Here is a 19,849-nt window from a genome sequence, read left to right on the forward strand (position 1 = left end):
AATAAAGGCCCACAACCTGGAAGTCATTTCTGACACTCTCCTCTCCCTTGCTCCACACATCCAGGCCATTTCCAAATCCTGTAGGCTTTTTCTTTCCACATCTCCAAGACCCATTCTTTTCCTTCCATTCAGACATCTAAATCTCTCATTCACTGCCTCATACCTGCCTTGATTCCTCTGTGGCCTCCCTGGCATATGCAATGCCCCCATTTAGTGCATACAAAATTATGCTTTTTAAACTCTTGTTCTTTGTCTACTTTTTTGATCATGTAACTCCCTTCCTTGAATTCCTTCTTTTGGCTTCACATCCAATATTGTATTAAGTTTAAGCTTCTTGTCATCACCTTCAAAACTGATACTCTGTCCCTTCCTTCTTATCCACCTTTGTCAAGCACTGTATTGCCCTAATCACCTCCAGCATTGCTCCCAGCCTCATCTACCACTTTGCCAGACTTCACACAATCATTTCCTGGCTTTCCTCAGTGCAGCCCCCTGTGTATTGTACAACTTCTTTGAGTTCATCCTGGAGGCCCCTAGTTTGCCCTCATTTACGTCCTTCTTGGGGTATGTCACTAAGCTTGGGCTTTGACTCAGGTTTGAGTCCAGGTCCCCGTTCTAGCCACAAACAAATCAATTCAACTTGGGTCAGCAATCGCTCAAGACTCAGGTCCTAGGAACCTGTTAGCGGGCGGTGCCTAAGATCCTGAGTCTTGATGTGACTTACGTCCAAACCCTGTCATTTTGCAGTGTGGATGGAGGTCAAGCCGCAGATCTGTGTCAGTGTTTGTGTAGGGCAGCATGGATATGTTAGCATAGGTGTGAGACTTAGGTCCAGCAATTGTAAACATGAGCATACAGTGCACTGTGGTTTCTTAAGCCCAGGCTTGCAAACAGAATCCATGGGCTAGGGTCCCACAGTCCTGGGTTTACAATGCAGTGTAGATATACCCCCAAAGACCCATTTCTGCTGTGCTACCTTTAAATGCATCAAGTTACATGGAATTTAAAGGATAGTACCTCATTTCCCTTACAGATAGCCACATTGGCTTGTGGGATGACAAGTGTCTTTGTTAACTGTTATGTTCTATAGCCAGAATTATCTGTATTGATTAGGAATAATGTTTGAATTGCTATAAGAGATCTGAATTCTCAGCTTTTTGATGCATAGTATATGTTCTTTTACCAAGGACTATCCTGAAATTCCTAGATTTCGTATTTGAATTTGAGTACTTTTAAGATGGTTATTCTGTGTATATCACATTCAAGTAAAAATTGGAGAATTGGTGTTATGATGGGAGGAGGACCAAGAAGGAGGGAAAATTTCCCTTATCTGGAAGCTACCTTCCAATAATGGTAGAGGAGGCTTATTCCTCATGCACTGGCATTGCTTCAGGAGATGGGTTACAGGTCTGAGACACAAAATGTGGTGACAGGAAATTTGATTATTAGAAATATTAATAGGTTGAAATGTGGTGACAGAGCCAACTGATGACTTGCCTACTGGATATGAAGATGTTGGGACATCTAGGCAAACTTCTAGTGGATCCTGGGCAGCAAGTTGGGTAGTTGTGATATGTAGTGACTTAGGGAGATGTAGAAGGGAGAACCTGGAATCTAAATTTAGATTACTAGAAAAAAAAGTTTAGGTTCAAGGTTCTGAGGTAGCTATCTGAAATGTTTCCAGTTCCATGTGCAGAAGCAGCTTTGAGGAATTCAAGTGTCTTGGTCGTAGTCTGGACTACAAAATTTTACCATGTCTGAAGAAGTTTGCCAACTTTGGAAGTTTAATCACAGTTACTTGATGCAATGATGAATGGCCTTAAACCTTCAGTATTGTCTGTTATCATGATTGTTAGCAACTGTTCAAATGTAGTATTTTTTAGTATATAGCAGGCCTACGTGCATTGATAACATGATGTAAAGAGAAAAGACACTAGGAAACTTATTGGAGAAGGGAGATCTGATTCAAAAGCAATGGGCTCCTCCCTATTCAAGGTGGAACCAGACTGCTGAAACATAAAATTAACGAGGTTTAAAATTTAGGTGGTAAGGAAGAAACTTCCCCATGCACAATTATGGAATAATCTATCTATCTGCAGGTATCTTGTGCTTTCCTCTGAAACATCTAGTACAGTAGTGTACTTGATAGATGACTGGTCTAAATCAGTATATATTCTTATTTTATATTCTTAAACAGCATAATTTTTAAAAAGTAAAACAAGAAAAAGCTATATTTAAAAAAAACAACATGCATCATCTTTAGGGCCTTCATAATCAAAAGAAACAACACAGCTCAGTTGTATTTTTTACCTGCATGTTTTTTAAATCTCTGTTCTAGAATGTAAGGTGAAAAGAATGTTAGGTTCTGAATATCTGTTGGTTTGCTCACTCTCCTCTGCATCATGACAACTTCAAGAGGTGAAAAGATTTGATTCTCAGACAAATGTGTCTAAAGAGACAAATTATTTTTAAAAAAAGGGAAGCCAAGACTAGAGGATTGAAAGACACGTTTCACTGAGATCATATTTTTGTTTGGGAAATATGTAGCTTTTCTGTCATTTAAAATTCTTTATACTGTTTTGATTCTTCAAAAATATTTACAAGCATCTTGCATTGCATTTCAAAGCCACTATAACATATTTGATAAATCAAACTAAAGAAGAGTATATATGATCTTGTAACTTTCTTGGGCTTTAGTAGATTAATAAAATAGATTTTTAAAGGGCCAACTTCTACCTTCATTTCCAAAATATTGTTAGAATGTTTGATTTTTAAGAACAAATATTCTACTGCATTGTATCAGTGGTTTCTGAAATTAATCTGTCCACCCTTTGGCAAAGACAAAGGTATAGATTGTAAATTTTGGTTCTTGCTTTCAAGCTTATGTATTTTGGGAATAGGAATATTAACCCTGAGCTTCTTAAACATGTATTGTAATGATTTTATTGATCACTTCTCTGAGAAAATTGACAGTTTGAGTATAAGAACAGTTAACTTTTTCTTAATATATGAAGCTGCCTGTAGAGGTATTGTACAAAAGAAACCGAAGGCAGAATTTGACCTATAAGGTTTAAGAATGAAAATATATAAATCATTTTAGAGAACTTAAGCTGGGGGTTCTCAAACTGGGGGTTGGGACCCCTCAGGGGGTCATGAGGTTATTACATGGGGGGTCACAAGCTGTCAGCCTCCACCCCAAACCCCGCTTTGCCTCCAGCATTTATAATGGTGTTAAATATGTAAAAAAGTGTTTTTAATTTATAAGGGGGGAGTCGCACTCAGAGGCTTGCTATGTGAAAAGGGTCACCAGTACAAAAGTTTGAGAACCACTGACTAAGCCACAATTTGATCTTGAAGTTACTGAAATAAACCACCTGATATCCCCTGTTGGTATATTACACAGTGTAACTGGGGTTGAGGATGAGGAAAAATCAGTTGCTTTACTAAAAGTTACCTTCTAATAAAGGTGGAGTAGAATACTTGGGCGGTATTTTGGATTGTTCTTTGAAAACAGGCTAAGAACCTGTATAGGTTTCATTGTGTTCTGATAAGATACTATGTTCATATTTTCACAGAGAACATCACAGGAATAAGTAGAAATTTGGGTGCTTGTTTGGAAAAATTAGTTGTTCTGGGTTACATTTCTCAAAAGCACCTAAGTCACAGATGCTTTTGAAAAATTAACACAATTTCTAATTATAGGGTAAGAAAGTCTCACGGTTTTGGTTCTTGTATATGTTATTTTTGGACACTCATGGCTTCTTCATATAATGTCATTGAAATCATATCCCACTACATTGCAAGTATCATAAATGGATGTTGGCAGTCATTACATATTTACACTTGTTATTTTTGGGAAACACTGTCATTTGCAACACTGTTTTGTGATAGTCGGCTTTCAATAGGTCTGCCGTCTAACCTGACGGTGCTGGTGCAACATGCAGTTATTCTTCAGTGTTCCTTAGAATACACTGTATTTTTAGTTAAAAGACATATGACCAGCATACAGTTTATAGATCTATTTCTCTTTACAATAAGCTTAAATAGGAAACATTTGTTCTGAAACATAGCTCAGGGACTACTTAGTGATGAGGATGTAGCTATTCTAGATGCAACTGTTACCTCATCTAATACTGAACACTGGTAAAATAAAGAAGTTGTAATATTTATTTTTTGCAGAGATTTTTCTCTTATTTTAAGAAAGACTTTATTTTCTTGTATTTTCTAGCAAATTCTGAAATTGACGTGTCTGTGTCTGCAAGGAATATTAGAAGATTACTTAGTTTCCAGCGGTATTTGAGATCATCTCGTTTCTTCCGTGGTATTACTGTTCCAAGTTCCTCAAACATTCTAGATGATGATTATAATGGACAAGCAAAGGTGTGTTTTTAAAAATTGTTCCTAATTTTTTATTAGAAAAATTTGAATGCTTTATAGCAATACAAATATCTTCCATATTGTAACAGTATATAAACAGATATATGCAAGTAAATGTGAGCTTATGCTGAGTATGTATTATGTGCAAAACAAACAAACAAACAAAAAAAACCCAAATTCTTTTGCTTCAGGATTATGCAGTTTAGCCTGTAAAACCAAACCCAAACCAAACAAATGAAAGAAAGAAAAAAAAAGGAACAGTATGGCAGATGAATCATAGGCAGTGAAGTGAGGAAGAACAGCTTCTGTTCTGGGAGATGCTAGTTATATGAATATCCAAAGCTTATGAGGCATTTAATTTTTTGAGACCGACATCTATTGATTATCGGGTTATAAAAGCAGCAGATCATACCAAATGTGATTTAAAAAACACTGTAGGTGGCTAAACTTTAATAATGTCTTTTGTCAGGTCCAGTGTTCCAGACAAATGCATTTATGAAACAAACTAGATGCATGTCTGCATACAATGCATATTTATTATATACACAGCCTCTTAATCTAATGAGGCGAATGGAAGCCCTTTTTATGTATGCTTTTATCCTTAATGCAGTGTATTCTTATTGACCTTTTTGTCTGAAGTTAAGAACAAAAATGTTACTTGTGATAAAATGACTATTTTAACAAAATATCTTAGATTTCTGTTTTCTCTGTACTACTTTAATGGGGGCTTTTTGCCTCTTAGAATAATCATTTGGAGAGCTTTGTGTGGCTAATAATTTTTTCAGTGCAACTTTGTTATCTCAAATTTGGATATATTGGAACCAATTCAGTCATATCGCTCCTTTTGTCAAGCCCTTTTAAACATCAATAGTGTTTATTTAATGTAGTCATCTTAAAAAAACAGAGCAGTAATTCTGATTCAGTGTGAAACTGGACTGCTCATTGGCTACCAAATAAAAGCTTATTATTCACATGTTGTAAATGAAATAAGCATAAATTCTCTGTCTTAGAATTCATTTTAGAATTAACTCCAGTTTTGTTTAGGGAGGGACAGGAAAACTCTGGGTTATAAATTTTGGCTCATATATGTACTGAAGTATCAATCTTGTCGCCACTTTTCTTTTAAAATATTTTTCTATTCCTTGTTTGACCAAAAGGGGAAAGAGCAAAGCTGACTGCCCAGTTCTGTCAAAAAGATATCTAATATTTCAGTTACAGTGATTTTATTTGTAACATTTACAAGTGTTAAACAGTTTGTAACAATCAGACAGAAATGTGGTTTACAAGTTGTAAACCTTTAATCTATTTTCAATAATAGATGTTAAAATCCACAGCTGGCTCAGAAGGCAATAGCTTTTTTTGTGGGCTATAATTTGATGCTAGTCACATACTGAATGAAAATGTTACAGTAGAAATGTTTTTGCTTTCAGTGTATGCTGGAGAAAGTTGGAAAATGGAATTTTGATATCTTTCTTCTTGATAGGCTAACAAATGGTAAGTTCACTTTTATTGCGGATATTCTTTTAAGCATGCTGTATTGTTCTTAGGTAGGTTTCTTTCTGCCATAAACTATCCATAACATTTCATTTCATTTTCTGTGGGGAGGAATCTTACTGCTTGATTATACTTTAAAAAGTACAAATTTATTATCCTAGTGTTGTGACTAAGGGCTTGGCTACAATTGCAAGTTAGAGCGCATTAAATCAGCCCCGGGCACCCTAACTCCTGAGGTGTTCGCACTGGCAAAGCACTTAAAACATCTGGACTCTGCAGCTGGAGTGCTCCTGGTAATCCACCTCCATGAGAAACATAAAGTTTGCTGCGCCTTGGCTGAAACGCCTGGGTGTCAGTGTGGATGATGTGTTGCATTACTGTGCTGTGATTGGCCTCTGGAAATGTCCCAAAATCCCCTGAAGTCAAGTGGCCACTCTGGTCATTGTTTTGAACTCGGCTGCAGGCATGCGGATATCTACTTTCAAAGCTCCGTTTCTGACAGCCGGCATGCTTATCTGCTCCGGGACACAAAGCAAACCATTACTGTGGAATGCTGCTGCTGCCGAGGCAGACGTTTGTGCATGTGTGTGAGAGAGGCGGGGGGAGAGGGGAGGTCTGCTGCTGTCTGAACTTACAAGACAGCATGCTGACACAGTCTCTGCCCCCAAAACACAGTCTCTCCCCCCACATACACACAACACGCTCCCTGTCACACTCCATCTCCCCCCGCCCCATTTGAAAAGCACGCTGCAGCCACTTGCACACTGGGATAGCTATCACAATGCATTGCTCTCTGTGGCGTTGCAAGAGCTGCTAATGTGGCCACGCCACTGTGCTTGCAGCTGACAGTGTAAACACACGGCAGTGTTTTCCCTGCTGCTGTCTCAGAAGGCTGGTTTAACTCCCAGCGCTCTACATCTGCAAGTGTAGCCAAGCCCTTATAAAAGGTTTTTGGACAGTTGGCACGTTTAGTTTGAAAGCCTAGACTCTATGACCTGAAATCTAGTATTAGTTACATTGCAATAGAATTACTACTTACATCACCACATCCTTGAGTTGGTGTAATAGACCCCCTCAAGTAGTTGCTTGATAGCCTAATTATTCTTTTTCTTTATCAAAGATCTTTAAAAATGTTTTAAACTTAACCCCTAAAATCTGTGCTGATTAGTTATAGAAAGCCATCAGTGTATATGGATTTTGTCCAATAGGTGAATTATGCCAAACATGCCTCTTCCCCTGAGGAATTTAGTTTAAAGTCAGAATAGTTACAGCATAATAGAATACAGTACAAAAAGCAGAATTATGCATTATAGCCAGGAAACTTTATAGAAGAGATGGAGCTTTAGAAGGTTTTGAAGGAGAGTAGGATTTAGGCATCCATAAAGTGGGAGGCTGCTCTAGTTATAGGGGCACCATAGAAGAAAGCAAAAAATCAACAGTGAGCAAAGGAAATGATTGGAATAGGTGAGTATAAAGACTTCAGAAAGGGTTGGTGGGGGACTGTAGAAAGAGCTGATGGCAGAGAAAAGGTATAATGAAGTTATGGATAGCTTAGTTATTGGAGAGTAGACATGGAGCTTGATGCAAAAGTAGTAAAGCCAATCTAAGGAATCAGGTGGAGGTAGGGTAGAGGTAGGGTAGGGTTGTCAGTAGATTGGAGGAAAGAGAGATGGGCATGTGAGAAACCAGCAAGTAGGAAATTACGATAGTCAATGCAAGAAATTGTTATAGCATGGCTTACATCTTGTCATACAAAAGGAGAGAAAGGGATGCATTTTTAAAATATTGGAAAGGAATTGGTGGTGAAGGAGTAGTTGAGGGAAAGAAGGATTGAAGATGACACCAAGCTTTCATGTCTGGGAAATAGAAGGAGGGATAGTTGTGATGGTAACAATGATGAAATAAAGGAGAAGAGGAGAAAGTTTGTGGGGAAAGATGAGCTCTTTCTTAATAATATTTTGTTTGTGTTGGGACACCTTAGAGAAATGTGGAACTGGGTTGAAGAAGAAGGGCTGGTAGTATATGGGACCACCAAAGAGAGATTGCTGTGCCTGGCCTTTTCTTCTGAGGGACCTTGTCAGAGGGTTAGACTTTGAAAAGAAACATTAAAGAAGCAACCCTGCAAGGTCAGGGGCAACCCCCAAAGAATAGTATTCTGTCTTTCTTTTGTTGAAGGAAAGGTCTGGGCATCATATTTTATATTTTCATCTAGTGGAAGAGAATCAGTTTACTTTTTATCCATTCTTGTTATGGTTTCATTTGTCCCAAAAGTGAGTCTCATTAAGACAAGGAGCATGAGAGCTTTTCTACATGAGAAAGTTGCATTTGTGTAATTTAAGGTGTGAATTTAAATAGATACAGTAACTCCTCGCTTAACGTTGTAGTTATGTTCCTGAAAAATACTACTTTAAATGAAATGATGTTAAGTGAATCTAATTTCCCCATAAGAATAAATGTAAATGGGGGAGGGGGGTTAGGTTCCAGGGAAATTTTTTTCACCAGACAAAAGACACTCTCTCTCTCTCTCTCTCTCTCTATATATATATATATATGTACACACACACACAGTATAAGTTTTAAAAAAACAATTTAATACTCTACACAGCAATGATTATTGTGAAGCTTGGTTGAGGTGGTGAAGTCAGTAGTGGAAGAGGGTGGGATATTTCCCAGGGAATGCCTTACTGCTAAATGAGGCTGAGCCCTCAAGGGTTAACACATTGTTGTTAATGTAACTTCACACTCTACAAGGCAGCACAAATGGAGGGAGGAGAGACAGCATGGCAGAAAGAGACAGAGACACACACCGTGTGTGTGTGTGAGAGAGAGAGACGCGCATTGCCCCTTTAATTACGCTGACCCCACTCTAAGTACATTGCCTTTTTAAGTAGATCAGCAAGTTGAGACAGCAGCTGCTGCCAGCAAGCTACCTCCGTCCTGAGCCCTGTGGTGTCCCGCCCACCCCCGGCTCTGTGGAGATGGGGGTACAGGAGTGGGGGGGAGGGGAACACCTTGACATTAGCACCCCTCTTCCCCTCCCCCTCCCTTGGTCAGCAAGCAGGAGGCTCCTGGGAACAGCTCCAAGGCAGAGGGCAGGAGCAGCACATAGCAGTGGGGGGAGGGACAGCTGAACTGCCAGCAATCGATAGCCTGCTGGGCAGCTGCCGCACAGGGAACTTAGGGGAGCGAGGAGCTGATAGTGGGGCTGCCGGTCCACCCTGGTTCCAAGCCTCCACCAGCTAGCTCCAACGGGCTGCTCTTTCTGCAAGCAGTGGATAAAGCAGGCGGCTGCCAAACAAGGTTATAAGAGAGCATTGCACAACTTTAAATGAGCATGTTCTCTAATTGATCAGCAACGTAACGACGTTAACCAGGATGACTTTAAGTGAGGAGTTACTGTAAAGTTAATGTGGTGCAAAAAGCTGTGGCTGGGTCTGTACTTGAGTTAGGTCAACATAGCAAAATTGGTCAGAGGTGTGAAAAAGACACATCGCTGACTGACATTGCTTATGTCATCCTAACCCCCAGTGTAGATGCAGCTGTGTTGAGGGAAGAATACTTCCATCAACATAGCAAACTTTGGGGAGGTGCTATTCTTACCCTGATGGAAAAAACCCTTCCTTTGATATAGGCCAGGTGTACATGCAAAAGTTAAATCGACCCAGATACATCACTCAGGGGTGTGAAAAATCCATATCCCTGAGTGATGCAGTTAAGCCAACCTAACCCCCAGCATAGACAGTAATAGGTGGACAAAAGAATTCTTCCATCAACCTAGCTACTCCCTCTTGGGGAGATGGATTAATTATAGCAATGGGAGAATCTCTCCCATCGCTGTAGTGTCTACAATGAAGCGCTATAGCAGCCCAGCTGCAGCTGTACCACTGTAGTGTTTCAGGTGTAGACTAGCCAGTAGACTATGGGGTTCTGTCAGCATAGCTATACAGACATAGCTATGCTGATATGCAGACGCACACTATGTGGTACTCTTATTTTGCTATAAGAATGGCTTACTTCATCTTCGCTTAAATCAGTTAGGAACATGTTTCACTAAACTGAAACAAGACTTTTATATAGAAACAAGTGTGCACATAGCCTTTTTGGACCAGTATATCTGTATCTGTGGAAAAGCAGATTCAGCTTATATCTATGCAACTTTTTTGAGTAGACAAGCCCTAACTGTGCCCCCTCTGTCTCACGTGGACAGGATGAATTAATGTAGTGAATTTAAATTACTTTGATTTAAATCAGTCCACCCTGTTCACGTGAGACATAGGGGACACAGTAAAGCCTTGTCTACTCAAAGTGATTTAAATAACTGGTTTTTAATTAGCACTTAAATTGACAAACAGGAAACCTTGATTTGAATAGTCAGTTTTAATCTATTTTTCGCATTTGTACTTGTTAGTTATTTTCCTAAATTGGTATAATTTGGTACTACTTTTTGCTAACCATTAGGATACACTATATCTACATACATTTGTCTAAGAAATTATTGAACTTAACATACAGTTATTCAATCTTAATTTTTACATTTATTACATTAGAAAATGGTGAATGATGTTATTTAATAGAAGTTTAATTTTTCTACTTGTGATTTTGTGTCAAGCTGCATATGGGTGGAAATTGGAAATCAATTAAAAATGCACAGAACAGCATTTTAGAATTTTTTTTATTGAACTAATAAAAACAATCAAATGGGCTGGATAAATTAGGAAAAAAGTAAGTTTATTAAAACATATTTTTGTATTTAAAACTGATTAATTAAACAAAGGAAATTGTATCTGTAGTTAGTGAATTGAAATTATTGTTTCTGGTCACCATGTCCTTAAGAGTTTTATATCTTACCTACTCTCACCTAGTTCTTATTCATAGATTAGAAGAGGAAACCAAACTTTTGTGCTTTTTCAACTCCCAATTAGTTTCTCTCCTTCAAATGAACTAGTTATTGAACTGAACTGAATAACCTGAAATGAAGGAAATATTCTCTTTGCCCCTGCAGAAGAGGCTACTGCTATGAAAAGCTGGTTTAACACATCAGTAAACTCTGGTTCTTCTTCTAGTGCTTGTTCATGTCCATGCCATTGTAGGTGTGTGTGCTTGCCACATGCATCGATGCCGGAAGTTCTTTTTCTTCTTCGAGTGATTGCTCCTATGCATTCCAATTAGGTGTGCGCGCCGTGTGTGCACGGCTCTTCGGAAGATTTTTACCCTAGCAACTCCGGCGGGCCGGCTGGGCGCCCCCTGGAGTGGCGCCGCTATAGCGCAGGATATATACCCCAGCCGGCCCGTCCGCTCCTCAGTTCCTTCTTTCCGCCCGTGACGGCCGTTGGAACAGTGGAGCGCAGCTTAGCTGACCTCCACTTCCCTAGCTACTCGTAGTTTTCTCTCGTTCTGTTTATAGTTGTAGTTAACTCTGTTTGTTTGTAGAATAGTATAGTGTATTTATTTTACAGGGGTTCGGGGTTTATCCCCTTCCCCTCACCCGGTGCCGGGTCCGATGCCCGGTCCACGGGGTTTTCTAATGCTCGGCCGGCCACAAGCCGCTGCCGACAAGAGATCTTCTCCTAAGTGCCTCGAGGGATCTTACCTCACAGATAAGTGCCGCATTTGTGAAGCCTTTAATCCGTGAGCAAAGGGGAGCGGGGCTTTCGTTTTAAACAGCTCCTGAGGGAGGCAGCTCTTGCTCCTCTGCTCTCGGCGCCGAGCGCTAGTTAGTTTTCAAGGCGCGCTCCCTCGGCACCGGATCGCCGGTACCGCAAAGGCCTCCTGGCACGACCTACCCTCGGCATGGATCCCTCTCCTGGAGGATGAAGAGGCACAATATCCTTGCTGCGTCCGGGCCGCCGCCTCTGCAGCCGAGCGCTATGCTCGGTCGGATCGTCCGGCACCGGTGTCTGCCGCGGCACCGACAATATCCGCACCTTTAACTCCGGCCAGGCAAGAGCCGTCGAGTCCGGTGCTGGAAAGCTCCCCGATACGGACCGTGGTCGAGCTCGCTCTGAAGCTGCGTCCGAGCCGCCTGCTCCGCAGCCGAGCGCGATGCTCCGTCGGATCGCCCGGCACCGATGTCTGCCACGGCACCGACAATATCTGCATCATTAACTCCGGCCAGGCAAGAGCCGTCGAGTCCGGTGCTGGAAAGCTCCCTGGTATGGACCGTGGTCGAGCTTGCTCTGAAGCTGCGTCCGAGCCTCCTGCTCCGCAGCCGAGCGCTATGTTCAGTGGTATCGCCCGGCACCGATGTCTGCCGCGGCACCGTCAATATCCGCATCATTAACTCCGGCCAGGCAAGAGCCGCCGAGTCCGGTGCCGGAAAGCTCCCCGGTACGGACCGTGGTCGAGCTCGCTCTGAAGCTGCGTCCGAGCCGCCCGCTCCGCAGCCGAGCGCTATGCTCCGTCGGATCGCCCGGCACCGATGTCTGCCGCGGCACCGACAATGCCCGCACCATTAACTCTGGCCAGGCAAAAGCCGTCGAGTCCAGTGCTGGAACACTCCCCGGTACGTACCGTGGTCGAGCTCGCTATGAAGCTGCATCTGTGGTGCGAGCTATGGTCGAGCTCACTATTCCCTCCACGCCGGAGACAGTGTCCACGGCAAGGGAGCTGATTGCAACGATAGCATCTGCGCTGCCTCAACCCCCGGCACCGCCGGTGCGGGTTACATAGTCGATGGGCAAGCCTGCCTTGATCAGACCACCCTACGTCGGCACCGCAGAGCGGCACCGTTCAGGGTCGCGGTCCCGCAGATGTTTTCGGTCCCGTCACCAATCTAGGTCTCGACGCCGCTCACAGTCTCGGCACCGTTCTCCATGTTGGTACCAGTAGTACTCACGGCACCGGTCAGCATCCCGTTCGCTGGTCCGGGACACTCAGCACCGATCCAGCTCCCGGCACCGCCCCAGACACCGGGACGCCCGTAGCCACTCCTGATCATCGAGCCTCGCACCCTCGGTCGACTGCCCGGCACAGCTTCGGTGGCAGGTCCCATTCTCGGTACCGGTCTGTCTACCGGTACCGATCCCTGGTGCCGCATCGAGCAACGTCAGTTACAGACGGAGACTCTACCAAGAGCTTTCAGCTCCTCCAGGGCCATCCAGCCACGCATCAGTGTCGTCCCGTGCGGACACTTCATATGCGTAGCACTCTGTTTTCCGATGTGCCCTCCAGAATTTTTCAGGAGACCTATCAGTGGTCATTCTGGACGCCTTGGGTGTACTACCACGCCAGAGGCGTACCGGTGATCCCATCTCGCTCCATTCCCTCGGAGCTCTGGGTGCCAGAGGTGACAATTAGTCGTCCCTGTCCGACCGGTACAGAGCAACCCCCGGTTCGGCACCGGGCTCCCAGATCCCACCGGATCAGGAGGTCGTCCAGGAGCTCGAGCCCACACAGGACCCGCTTGTCCCTGGCCTTTCTTCTTCCTCCTCCCCAGATGAGGCGGGGGCAGGAACATACCCCTCCGGCCCTCCTCTAATCGAAATGCGACCAGCCTTTAGATCCAAAGAGGCTGGGCGTGTGGTCTTACTGGGCCGTAAGATGTACCCGGAGGGGGCCCTGCAACTTCGTGTAGCGAACCAGCAAGCCCTGCTTATCCACTACTGTGGGTGGTGGTGGGCAAATTTACACAGTCGGTTCTTCGGAACTCCCGTCAAGAGTTCGATGCCCTCCTGCAGCAAAGGACGGAGCTGGAGAGAGCTTCCCTCCAGGCCTCATTGGACGCAGCTGACTCCGCTGCCATGACTCTGGCCTCGGGTATTGCCACGCGGCACGTTTCATGGCTCCAGTTGTCGAGCCTTCCCTCGCAGCTGCGGCACGCTATACAGGACTTGCCCTTCAATGGCACAGGCCTGTTCTCTGAAAACACTGGCCCTAGGCTGCAGAACCTAAAGGGCAGCAGGGTCACTTTGCTCTCTCTCTCTCAGCATGCACACGCCAGTGAATCAGCGCCGACGTTTTCGTCCCCAACCTCCGCTCTTACCCTGCGCCTTGACAAAGTCAGGACTTGGCCAGCGGGTGTGGCTTCGTGGCCATCAATCTGCACCCCAAAGAAGCCGAAATTAGGGTCCTTCTGACCACCAATGGGGCAGAAGCCTACCCATCCTCACCCCTCCTAAGGACCCCTCTCACGAGCGATTCCTCTGGCAAGAGGTGCGGACGCTCCTCTTCATCGGAGCTATACAGGAGGTACGTAAGGGCGAAACCTAATCCCCTAGGCGAAGGGAGGTCTCAGACCTATCCTAGGCCTGCGGGAACTCAACAAGTCACGATGCTGATGAGTTCCGCATGGTACCCAGGGCGACCGTCATCCCATCCTGGGATCCCGGAGACTGGTACGCCACCCTCGATATGAAGGGCGCGTGTTTTCACGTCGCCATTTCTCTTCCACACAGAAGGTACCCTCGGTTTGGGGCCTACCATCGTTATTCCCAGTATGCGGCCCTCCCGGTTGGCCTCTATACAGCCCAGGGGTATTCAAAGTGCATGGCTGTAGTTGCCACCTTTCTTCGCCACCGTCAGATACACGGTCTCCGTATCTAGACGAGTGGCTCATTCGAAGAACCACCGGGCCCAAGTTACCAGTCATGTGGGCATCGACACGAACCTATTCCTGTGTCTAGGCCTGATGATCAATAGTAAAATCCACTCTGATTCCCATACAGGGAAGGGAATTCATTGGGGCCGTCCTGGACTCCAGACTCGCCAGAGCCTGCTTACATCAGCCTTGGTTTCAGGCGAGGGTAACAATTGTACAAGGTCTATGGACCTTCCCGCCAACTTGGGCTCACACTTGCCTAGGTTTCCTGGGTCACATGGCTGTCTTCACGTTTGCAACCAAACATGCCAGGCTTCGCCTCTGTTCACTTCAATCGTGGCTCACCTGAGCGTGCCACCCGGACAGAGATGGCATACTCGTGGTCGTCTCGTTCCCCCCCGGGCAGCCTAGGCTCCCTCGACCGGGAGTCAGCGTCCTCCCTGGTGTATCCAGGCATGCTGTTTCATTCACCCCTTGGGGTCCCTCATGACAGACAGCCCATCTCTCGGCTGGGTGCGCACCTGGTGTAGTTTCGCACTCACGGCCTTCGGTCAGCGCAAGAGCTGGCCTTACACATCAATGTCCGAGAGCTGAGAGCAGTCTGCCTTGTGTACCAGGCGATTCAGCTGGCGGATCGTCTCAGCAGATCCTTCCTGTCTCACAAGTGGTAGTTTCCTCCCGTCTTTATCTATTCCGTTTTCCAGAAGTGGGTCTTTCCCCGCATAGCCCTCCTCGCTCTCGCGAGAACGGAAAGAGGGAGAGAAATTCTCCTCGTTCCAAGGCCTCTCCCCAGGCTCGGTCTTGGAGGATTTTCCTGAGGCCGTGGATCAGCCATCTGCCGTACGCTTTCCACTGTCCCTGCTGGTCCACAAGGTCCTGCTAAAACTCCGCAGGGACAGAGCGCCCCTGATCGTGATCGCTCCAGTGTAACCTGGGCACCACTGGCACACCATGTTGCTACACCTGTCGGTAGCAACCCTCTTGGCACAGACCCCATGACGCGGGATCACGGCAACCTTCACCACCCGGTCTTGTAATCCCTGCATCTCACAGCAGGACTCCTGCGTGGCTAAACCGATCTGAGTTACGTTGTTCTGCCTCGGTTCTACAGGATTCTCCGGGGTGGTAGAAAATCTTCCATTCGGTTAAAGTATCTGGCCAAGTGGAAGCGTTTCTCCTGCTGCTCCGAAACGTGCAATGTTTCTCCCGCCGAGGTCCCGCTCCATTCCATCTGGTTCCTCAGGGCTTGGAGCGTTTATACCTCCCCCCCCAGTGGGGCCCCGCCATAAACCTGGCTCTTCAATCTGGTTCTAACCAGTTTTATGACTGCCCTATTCGAGCCAATGTCAACATGCTCATTGATATACCTGTCCTGCAAGACAGTTTCCTGTAGCCTTTCCTGCGGCCAGACGAGTCTCCGAGCTTCAGACTCTCACAATAGGCCCAAGGTATACTGTGTTCCTCAAGGACAAGGGCAGTTATTACCACGTCCGACCTGCCTCCCTAAGGAGGTGTCGGCCTTTTATATCTACCAGGATATCTTCCTTCCGGTCTTCTTTCCGAAGCCACTCTCTTTGCAAGGAGAGCAACGGTTGCCCTCCTTCGATATCCGTAGGGCGTCCGCAATCTATATCTAGCGGACAGAGCCCTCTCGTAACGCCCCCAAAACCTTCTTCGTACCGGCATACCGGACGAAGGGCATACCTCCTAGAGGATTTCATCTTCAATGACGTTGTGCATCCGCACCTCCTCTGTTTTGGCCCATGTTCCATAGAGCCACCTTGCTGCACATTCCGCCAGGGCTCACGCTTCTCAGCTGCCTTCCTGGCTCGCATACCCTCTCGGGGGATGTATTGTACACCTACCTGGTCCTCGGTCCACACCTTTGCCTCATTGGTCCAGGAGTCCAGAGCTGATGCAGCCTTTGGCTTAGCGGTTGCGTTCTGCAACATCTAACTCCGACCCCACTGCCTACGTAAGGCTTGGGAATCACCTAACTGGAATGCATAGGAGCAATCACTCGAAGAAGAAAAGACGGTTACTCACCGTAGTAACTGTTGTTCTTCGAGATGTGTTGCTCCTATCCATTCCAGACCCGCCCTCCTTCCCCACTGTCGGAGTAGCCGGCAAGAAGGAACTGAGGAGCGGACGGGCCGGCTGGGGTATATATCCTGCGCTATAGCGGCGCCACTCCAGGGGGCGCCCAGCCGGCCCGCCGGAGTTGCTAGGGTAAAAATCTTCCGAAGAGCCGTGCACGCGCGGCGCGCACACCTAACTGGAATGGATAGGAGCAACACATCTCGAAGAACAACAGTTACTACGGTGAGTAACCGTCTTTTCAAGTGATTGCTCATGTGTATTCCACAGTAGGTGTGCGTGCTCGCCATGTGCACCAGTGCCAGAAGTTTTTCCCCGAGCAGTACCCGTGGTGGGGGAGCGCCTCCCGTGACTCCTGGAGTGGCACCTGCCTGGCGCGGTATAAGGGGAGCTGTGTGCTCCCCCCACCCTCAGTTCCTTCTTGCCGCCAGTGAAGGTGCGTCAGAACTGCTTAGCTCCAGCCTTGCTGCAGCTTGTCCCCAGAACTGTTCATTCGAGTTGGTTTCTGATAGTGAAGGCTCACTTGACTAGGGGTTAGGGGTCTTTGGCTGCCTTCCTGGCGCATCTTCCTATTCAGGACATCTGCAGGGCTGCGACGTGGTCTTTGGTACACACGTTCACAATGCATTACGCCATCACCCAAACCAGAGATGACGCTGGATTTGGCAGAGCTGATTGCATGTTGCAATCAACATGTCCAAGAACTCCTATCCACCTATGGTGTTACTGCTTGGGAGTCACATACAATGGAATGGACATGAGCAAGCACTTGAAGAAGAAAAGACAGTTCTTATTCGAGTGCTTGCTCATATCGATTCCAATTAGGTGTGTGCGCGCCGCGTGCACGCTCGTCGGAAGATTTTTACCCTAGCAACACTCGGTGGGTCGGCTGGGTCGCCCCCTAGAGTGGCGCCGCCATGGCGCCGCCATGGCGCCGAATATATACCCCTGCCGACTCACGGCCCTTCAGTTCCTTCTTACCGCCCATGTCGGTCGTTGGAACAGTGGAGTGCGGCTTAGCTGATCTCCACTTCCCTAGCTACTCGTAGTTATCTCGTTAATTCTTGTGTATATAGTTCAAATTTCTATAGTTGTAGTTAATTTTATTAGTTCATAACATAGTGTATATTGTTAAGAGGGGTTCGGGGATTATCCCCTTCTCCGCACCTGGTGCCGGGGCCCATGCCCGGTTCACCGGGTTTCAAACTGTGCTCAGCCTGTCACAAGCCGATGCCAACAGGAGATCCCCACGACTCCTGTCTTAAGTGCCTCGGGGAATCTCACCTCGCAGATAAGTGCCGTATTTGCAAGGCCTTTAAGCTGAGGACAAAAAAGGAGCGGGACTTTCATCTCAAGCAGCTCCTGATGGAGGCAGCTCTTACCCCTCTGCCCTCGGCACCAAGCGCTGGACAGTCTACAAGCAGAGGCACTTCCTCGGCACCGGATCGCACCAGTACCGCTAAGGTCTCTTGGCACCGACCGTCGGCGGCACCGACGTCTGTTCGGCACCGCTCCCTCTCCCCGAGGGTGAAGAGACATAAGACTCCGGCAGCTTCCGTGAAACCTGCACCGTAGCCAGAGCACTCGACTAGGTCGGACCACCCGGCACTGACACCTGCCGTGGCACCGACAATGTCAGCACCGTTGATTATGGTCCCGCAAGGGCCGTCGAGTCCGGTGCCTGAAAGCTCCCCGGCGAGAGCCGTGGTTGAGCTCACTATTTCCTCCACACCGGAGACATTTTCCACGGCGAGGGAGCTGATCGCAATGACAGAGTCTGCGCTGCCTCAACCCCCGGCACCGCTGGTGCGGGTCATACAGTCTATCGGCAAGCCTGCCTTGATCAGACCACCCTCTGTCGGCACCGCAGAGCGGCACCGTTCACGATCGCGGTCCCGCAGACATTCTCGGTCCAGTCACCGGTCCCGGTCCCGACGCCGCTCGCAGTCCTGGCACCGTTCTCCTTATCGGTACTGGTCGCACTCGCGGCACCGATCAGCATCCCGTTCGCCGGCCCAGTACTCTCGGCACCAATCCAGCTCCCGGCGCCGCTCCAGGCACCGTGACTCTCACAGCCGCTCTCGTCGTCGAGCCTCGAGATCTCGGTCGACCTCCCAGCATCATTCCGGTCGCAGGTCCCGATCTCATTCCCAGTACCGGTATGGCTCCCGGTACCGATCCCCGGTGCCGAGTAGAGCGAGATCGGTCAGAGAGGGAGACTCTGCCCAGGGCTTTTCAGCCCTTCCATGGCCATCTCAACACACATCGGTGTCGTCTCATGCGGACAGTTCCTATGCTCAGGACCGTGATTCCGATGTGCCCACCAGAGTCTTCCAGGAGACCCAGGCCCAAGACCAAGGTGGTCATTCTGGACACCTTGGGCGTACCACCAGGCCCAAGGTGTACCGGTAGTTCCGTCTCGCTCTGTCCCATCAGAGCACCAAGTGCCAGAGGCTATTGTTAGCCGTCCCCCTCCGACCGGTACGGAGGAAGCTCCAGTTCAGCCACCAGACTCCCAGATCCACCTGGAGCAGGAGGTCGTCCAAGAACAAGAGCCCACACAGGACCCACTTGTCCCCGGCCTTTCCTCTTCCTCCTCTCCAGATGAGGCGGTGGCAGGAACATCCTCCTCGGGCCCTCCTCCAATTGACCTGAGGGCCCATCAGGACCTCCTGAGACGGGTGGCACTCAATATGAACCTCCAGGTGGAGGAAGTCCCGGAGATAGAGGACCCGGTAGTAGTTATCTTGTCGGCTGACGCACTCACAATAGTGGCTTTACCGTTTATTCGGACGATCCAGGCCAATGCTGATACCATCTGGCAGTCTCCAGCCTCTATCCCGCCCGCTGCCAGGGGAGTTGAGCGCAAGTACATGGTACCCTCTAAGGGGTACGAGTACTTGTATGTACATCCTCCTCCCTGCTCCCTCGTAGTGCAGTCTGTCAATGAGAGGGAACGCCACGGCCAGCAAGCGCCAGCTCCAAAATCAAAGGAGGCTAGACATATGGACTTACTGGGCCGTAAGGTGTACTCAGCAGGGGCCCTACAACTCCGGGTGGCAAACCAACAAGCCCTGCTTAGCCACTACAATTATAACACCTGGGCGGCGGTGGGTAAATTTACGGAGTTAGTCCCTCAAGACTTCCGTCAACAGTTTGCTGCCCTCTTGGAGGAGGGGAAGAAAGTGGTGAGAACTTCCCTCCAGGCCTCGTTGGATGCAGCCGACTCCGCAACCAGTACTCTGGCCTCAGGTGTTGCCATGAGACGCATTTCATGGCTTCAGGTGTCAGGCCTCCTGCCGGAGCTACAGCATACCATACAGGACTTGCCCTTTGACGGTAGAG

General features: G+C 47.2%; 1 protein-coding gene across 3 annotated transcripts in view; it reads left to right on the top strand.

Moving 5' to 3' along the window:
• Positions 1–19,849, top strand: part of PDE7A (phosphodiesterase 7A) — a 149,968-nt gene that overhangs the window by 105,769 nt on the left and 24,350 nt on the right. For 2 of the 3 annotated variants that reach the window (XM_045004724.1, XM_045004725.1), the window contains 2 exons: positions 4,229–4,380; positions 5,808–5,871. In XM_045004724.1, the coding sequence (XP_044860659.1) occupies positions 4,229–4,380; positions 5,808–5,871 (216 nt within the window). Of the gene's footprint in view, positions 1–2,375; positions 2,419–4,228; positions 4,381–5,807; positions 5,872–19,849 lie in introns of those variants that run through there. The other variant, XM_045004726.1, reaches the window with a different exon arrangement.

This window comes from Mauremys mutica, chromosome 2 (genome assembly GCF_020497125.1).
Source record: "Mauremys mutica isolate MM-2020 ecotype Southern chromosome 2, ASM2049712v1, whole genome shotgun sequence".
Taxonomy (NCBI): Eukaryota; Metazoa; Chordata; order Testudines; family Geoemydidae; genus Mauremys; species Mauremys mutica.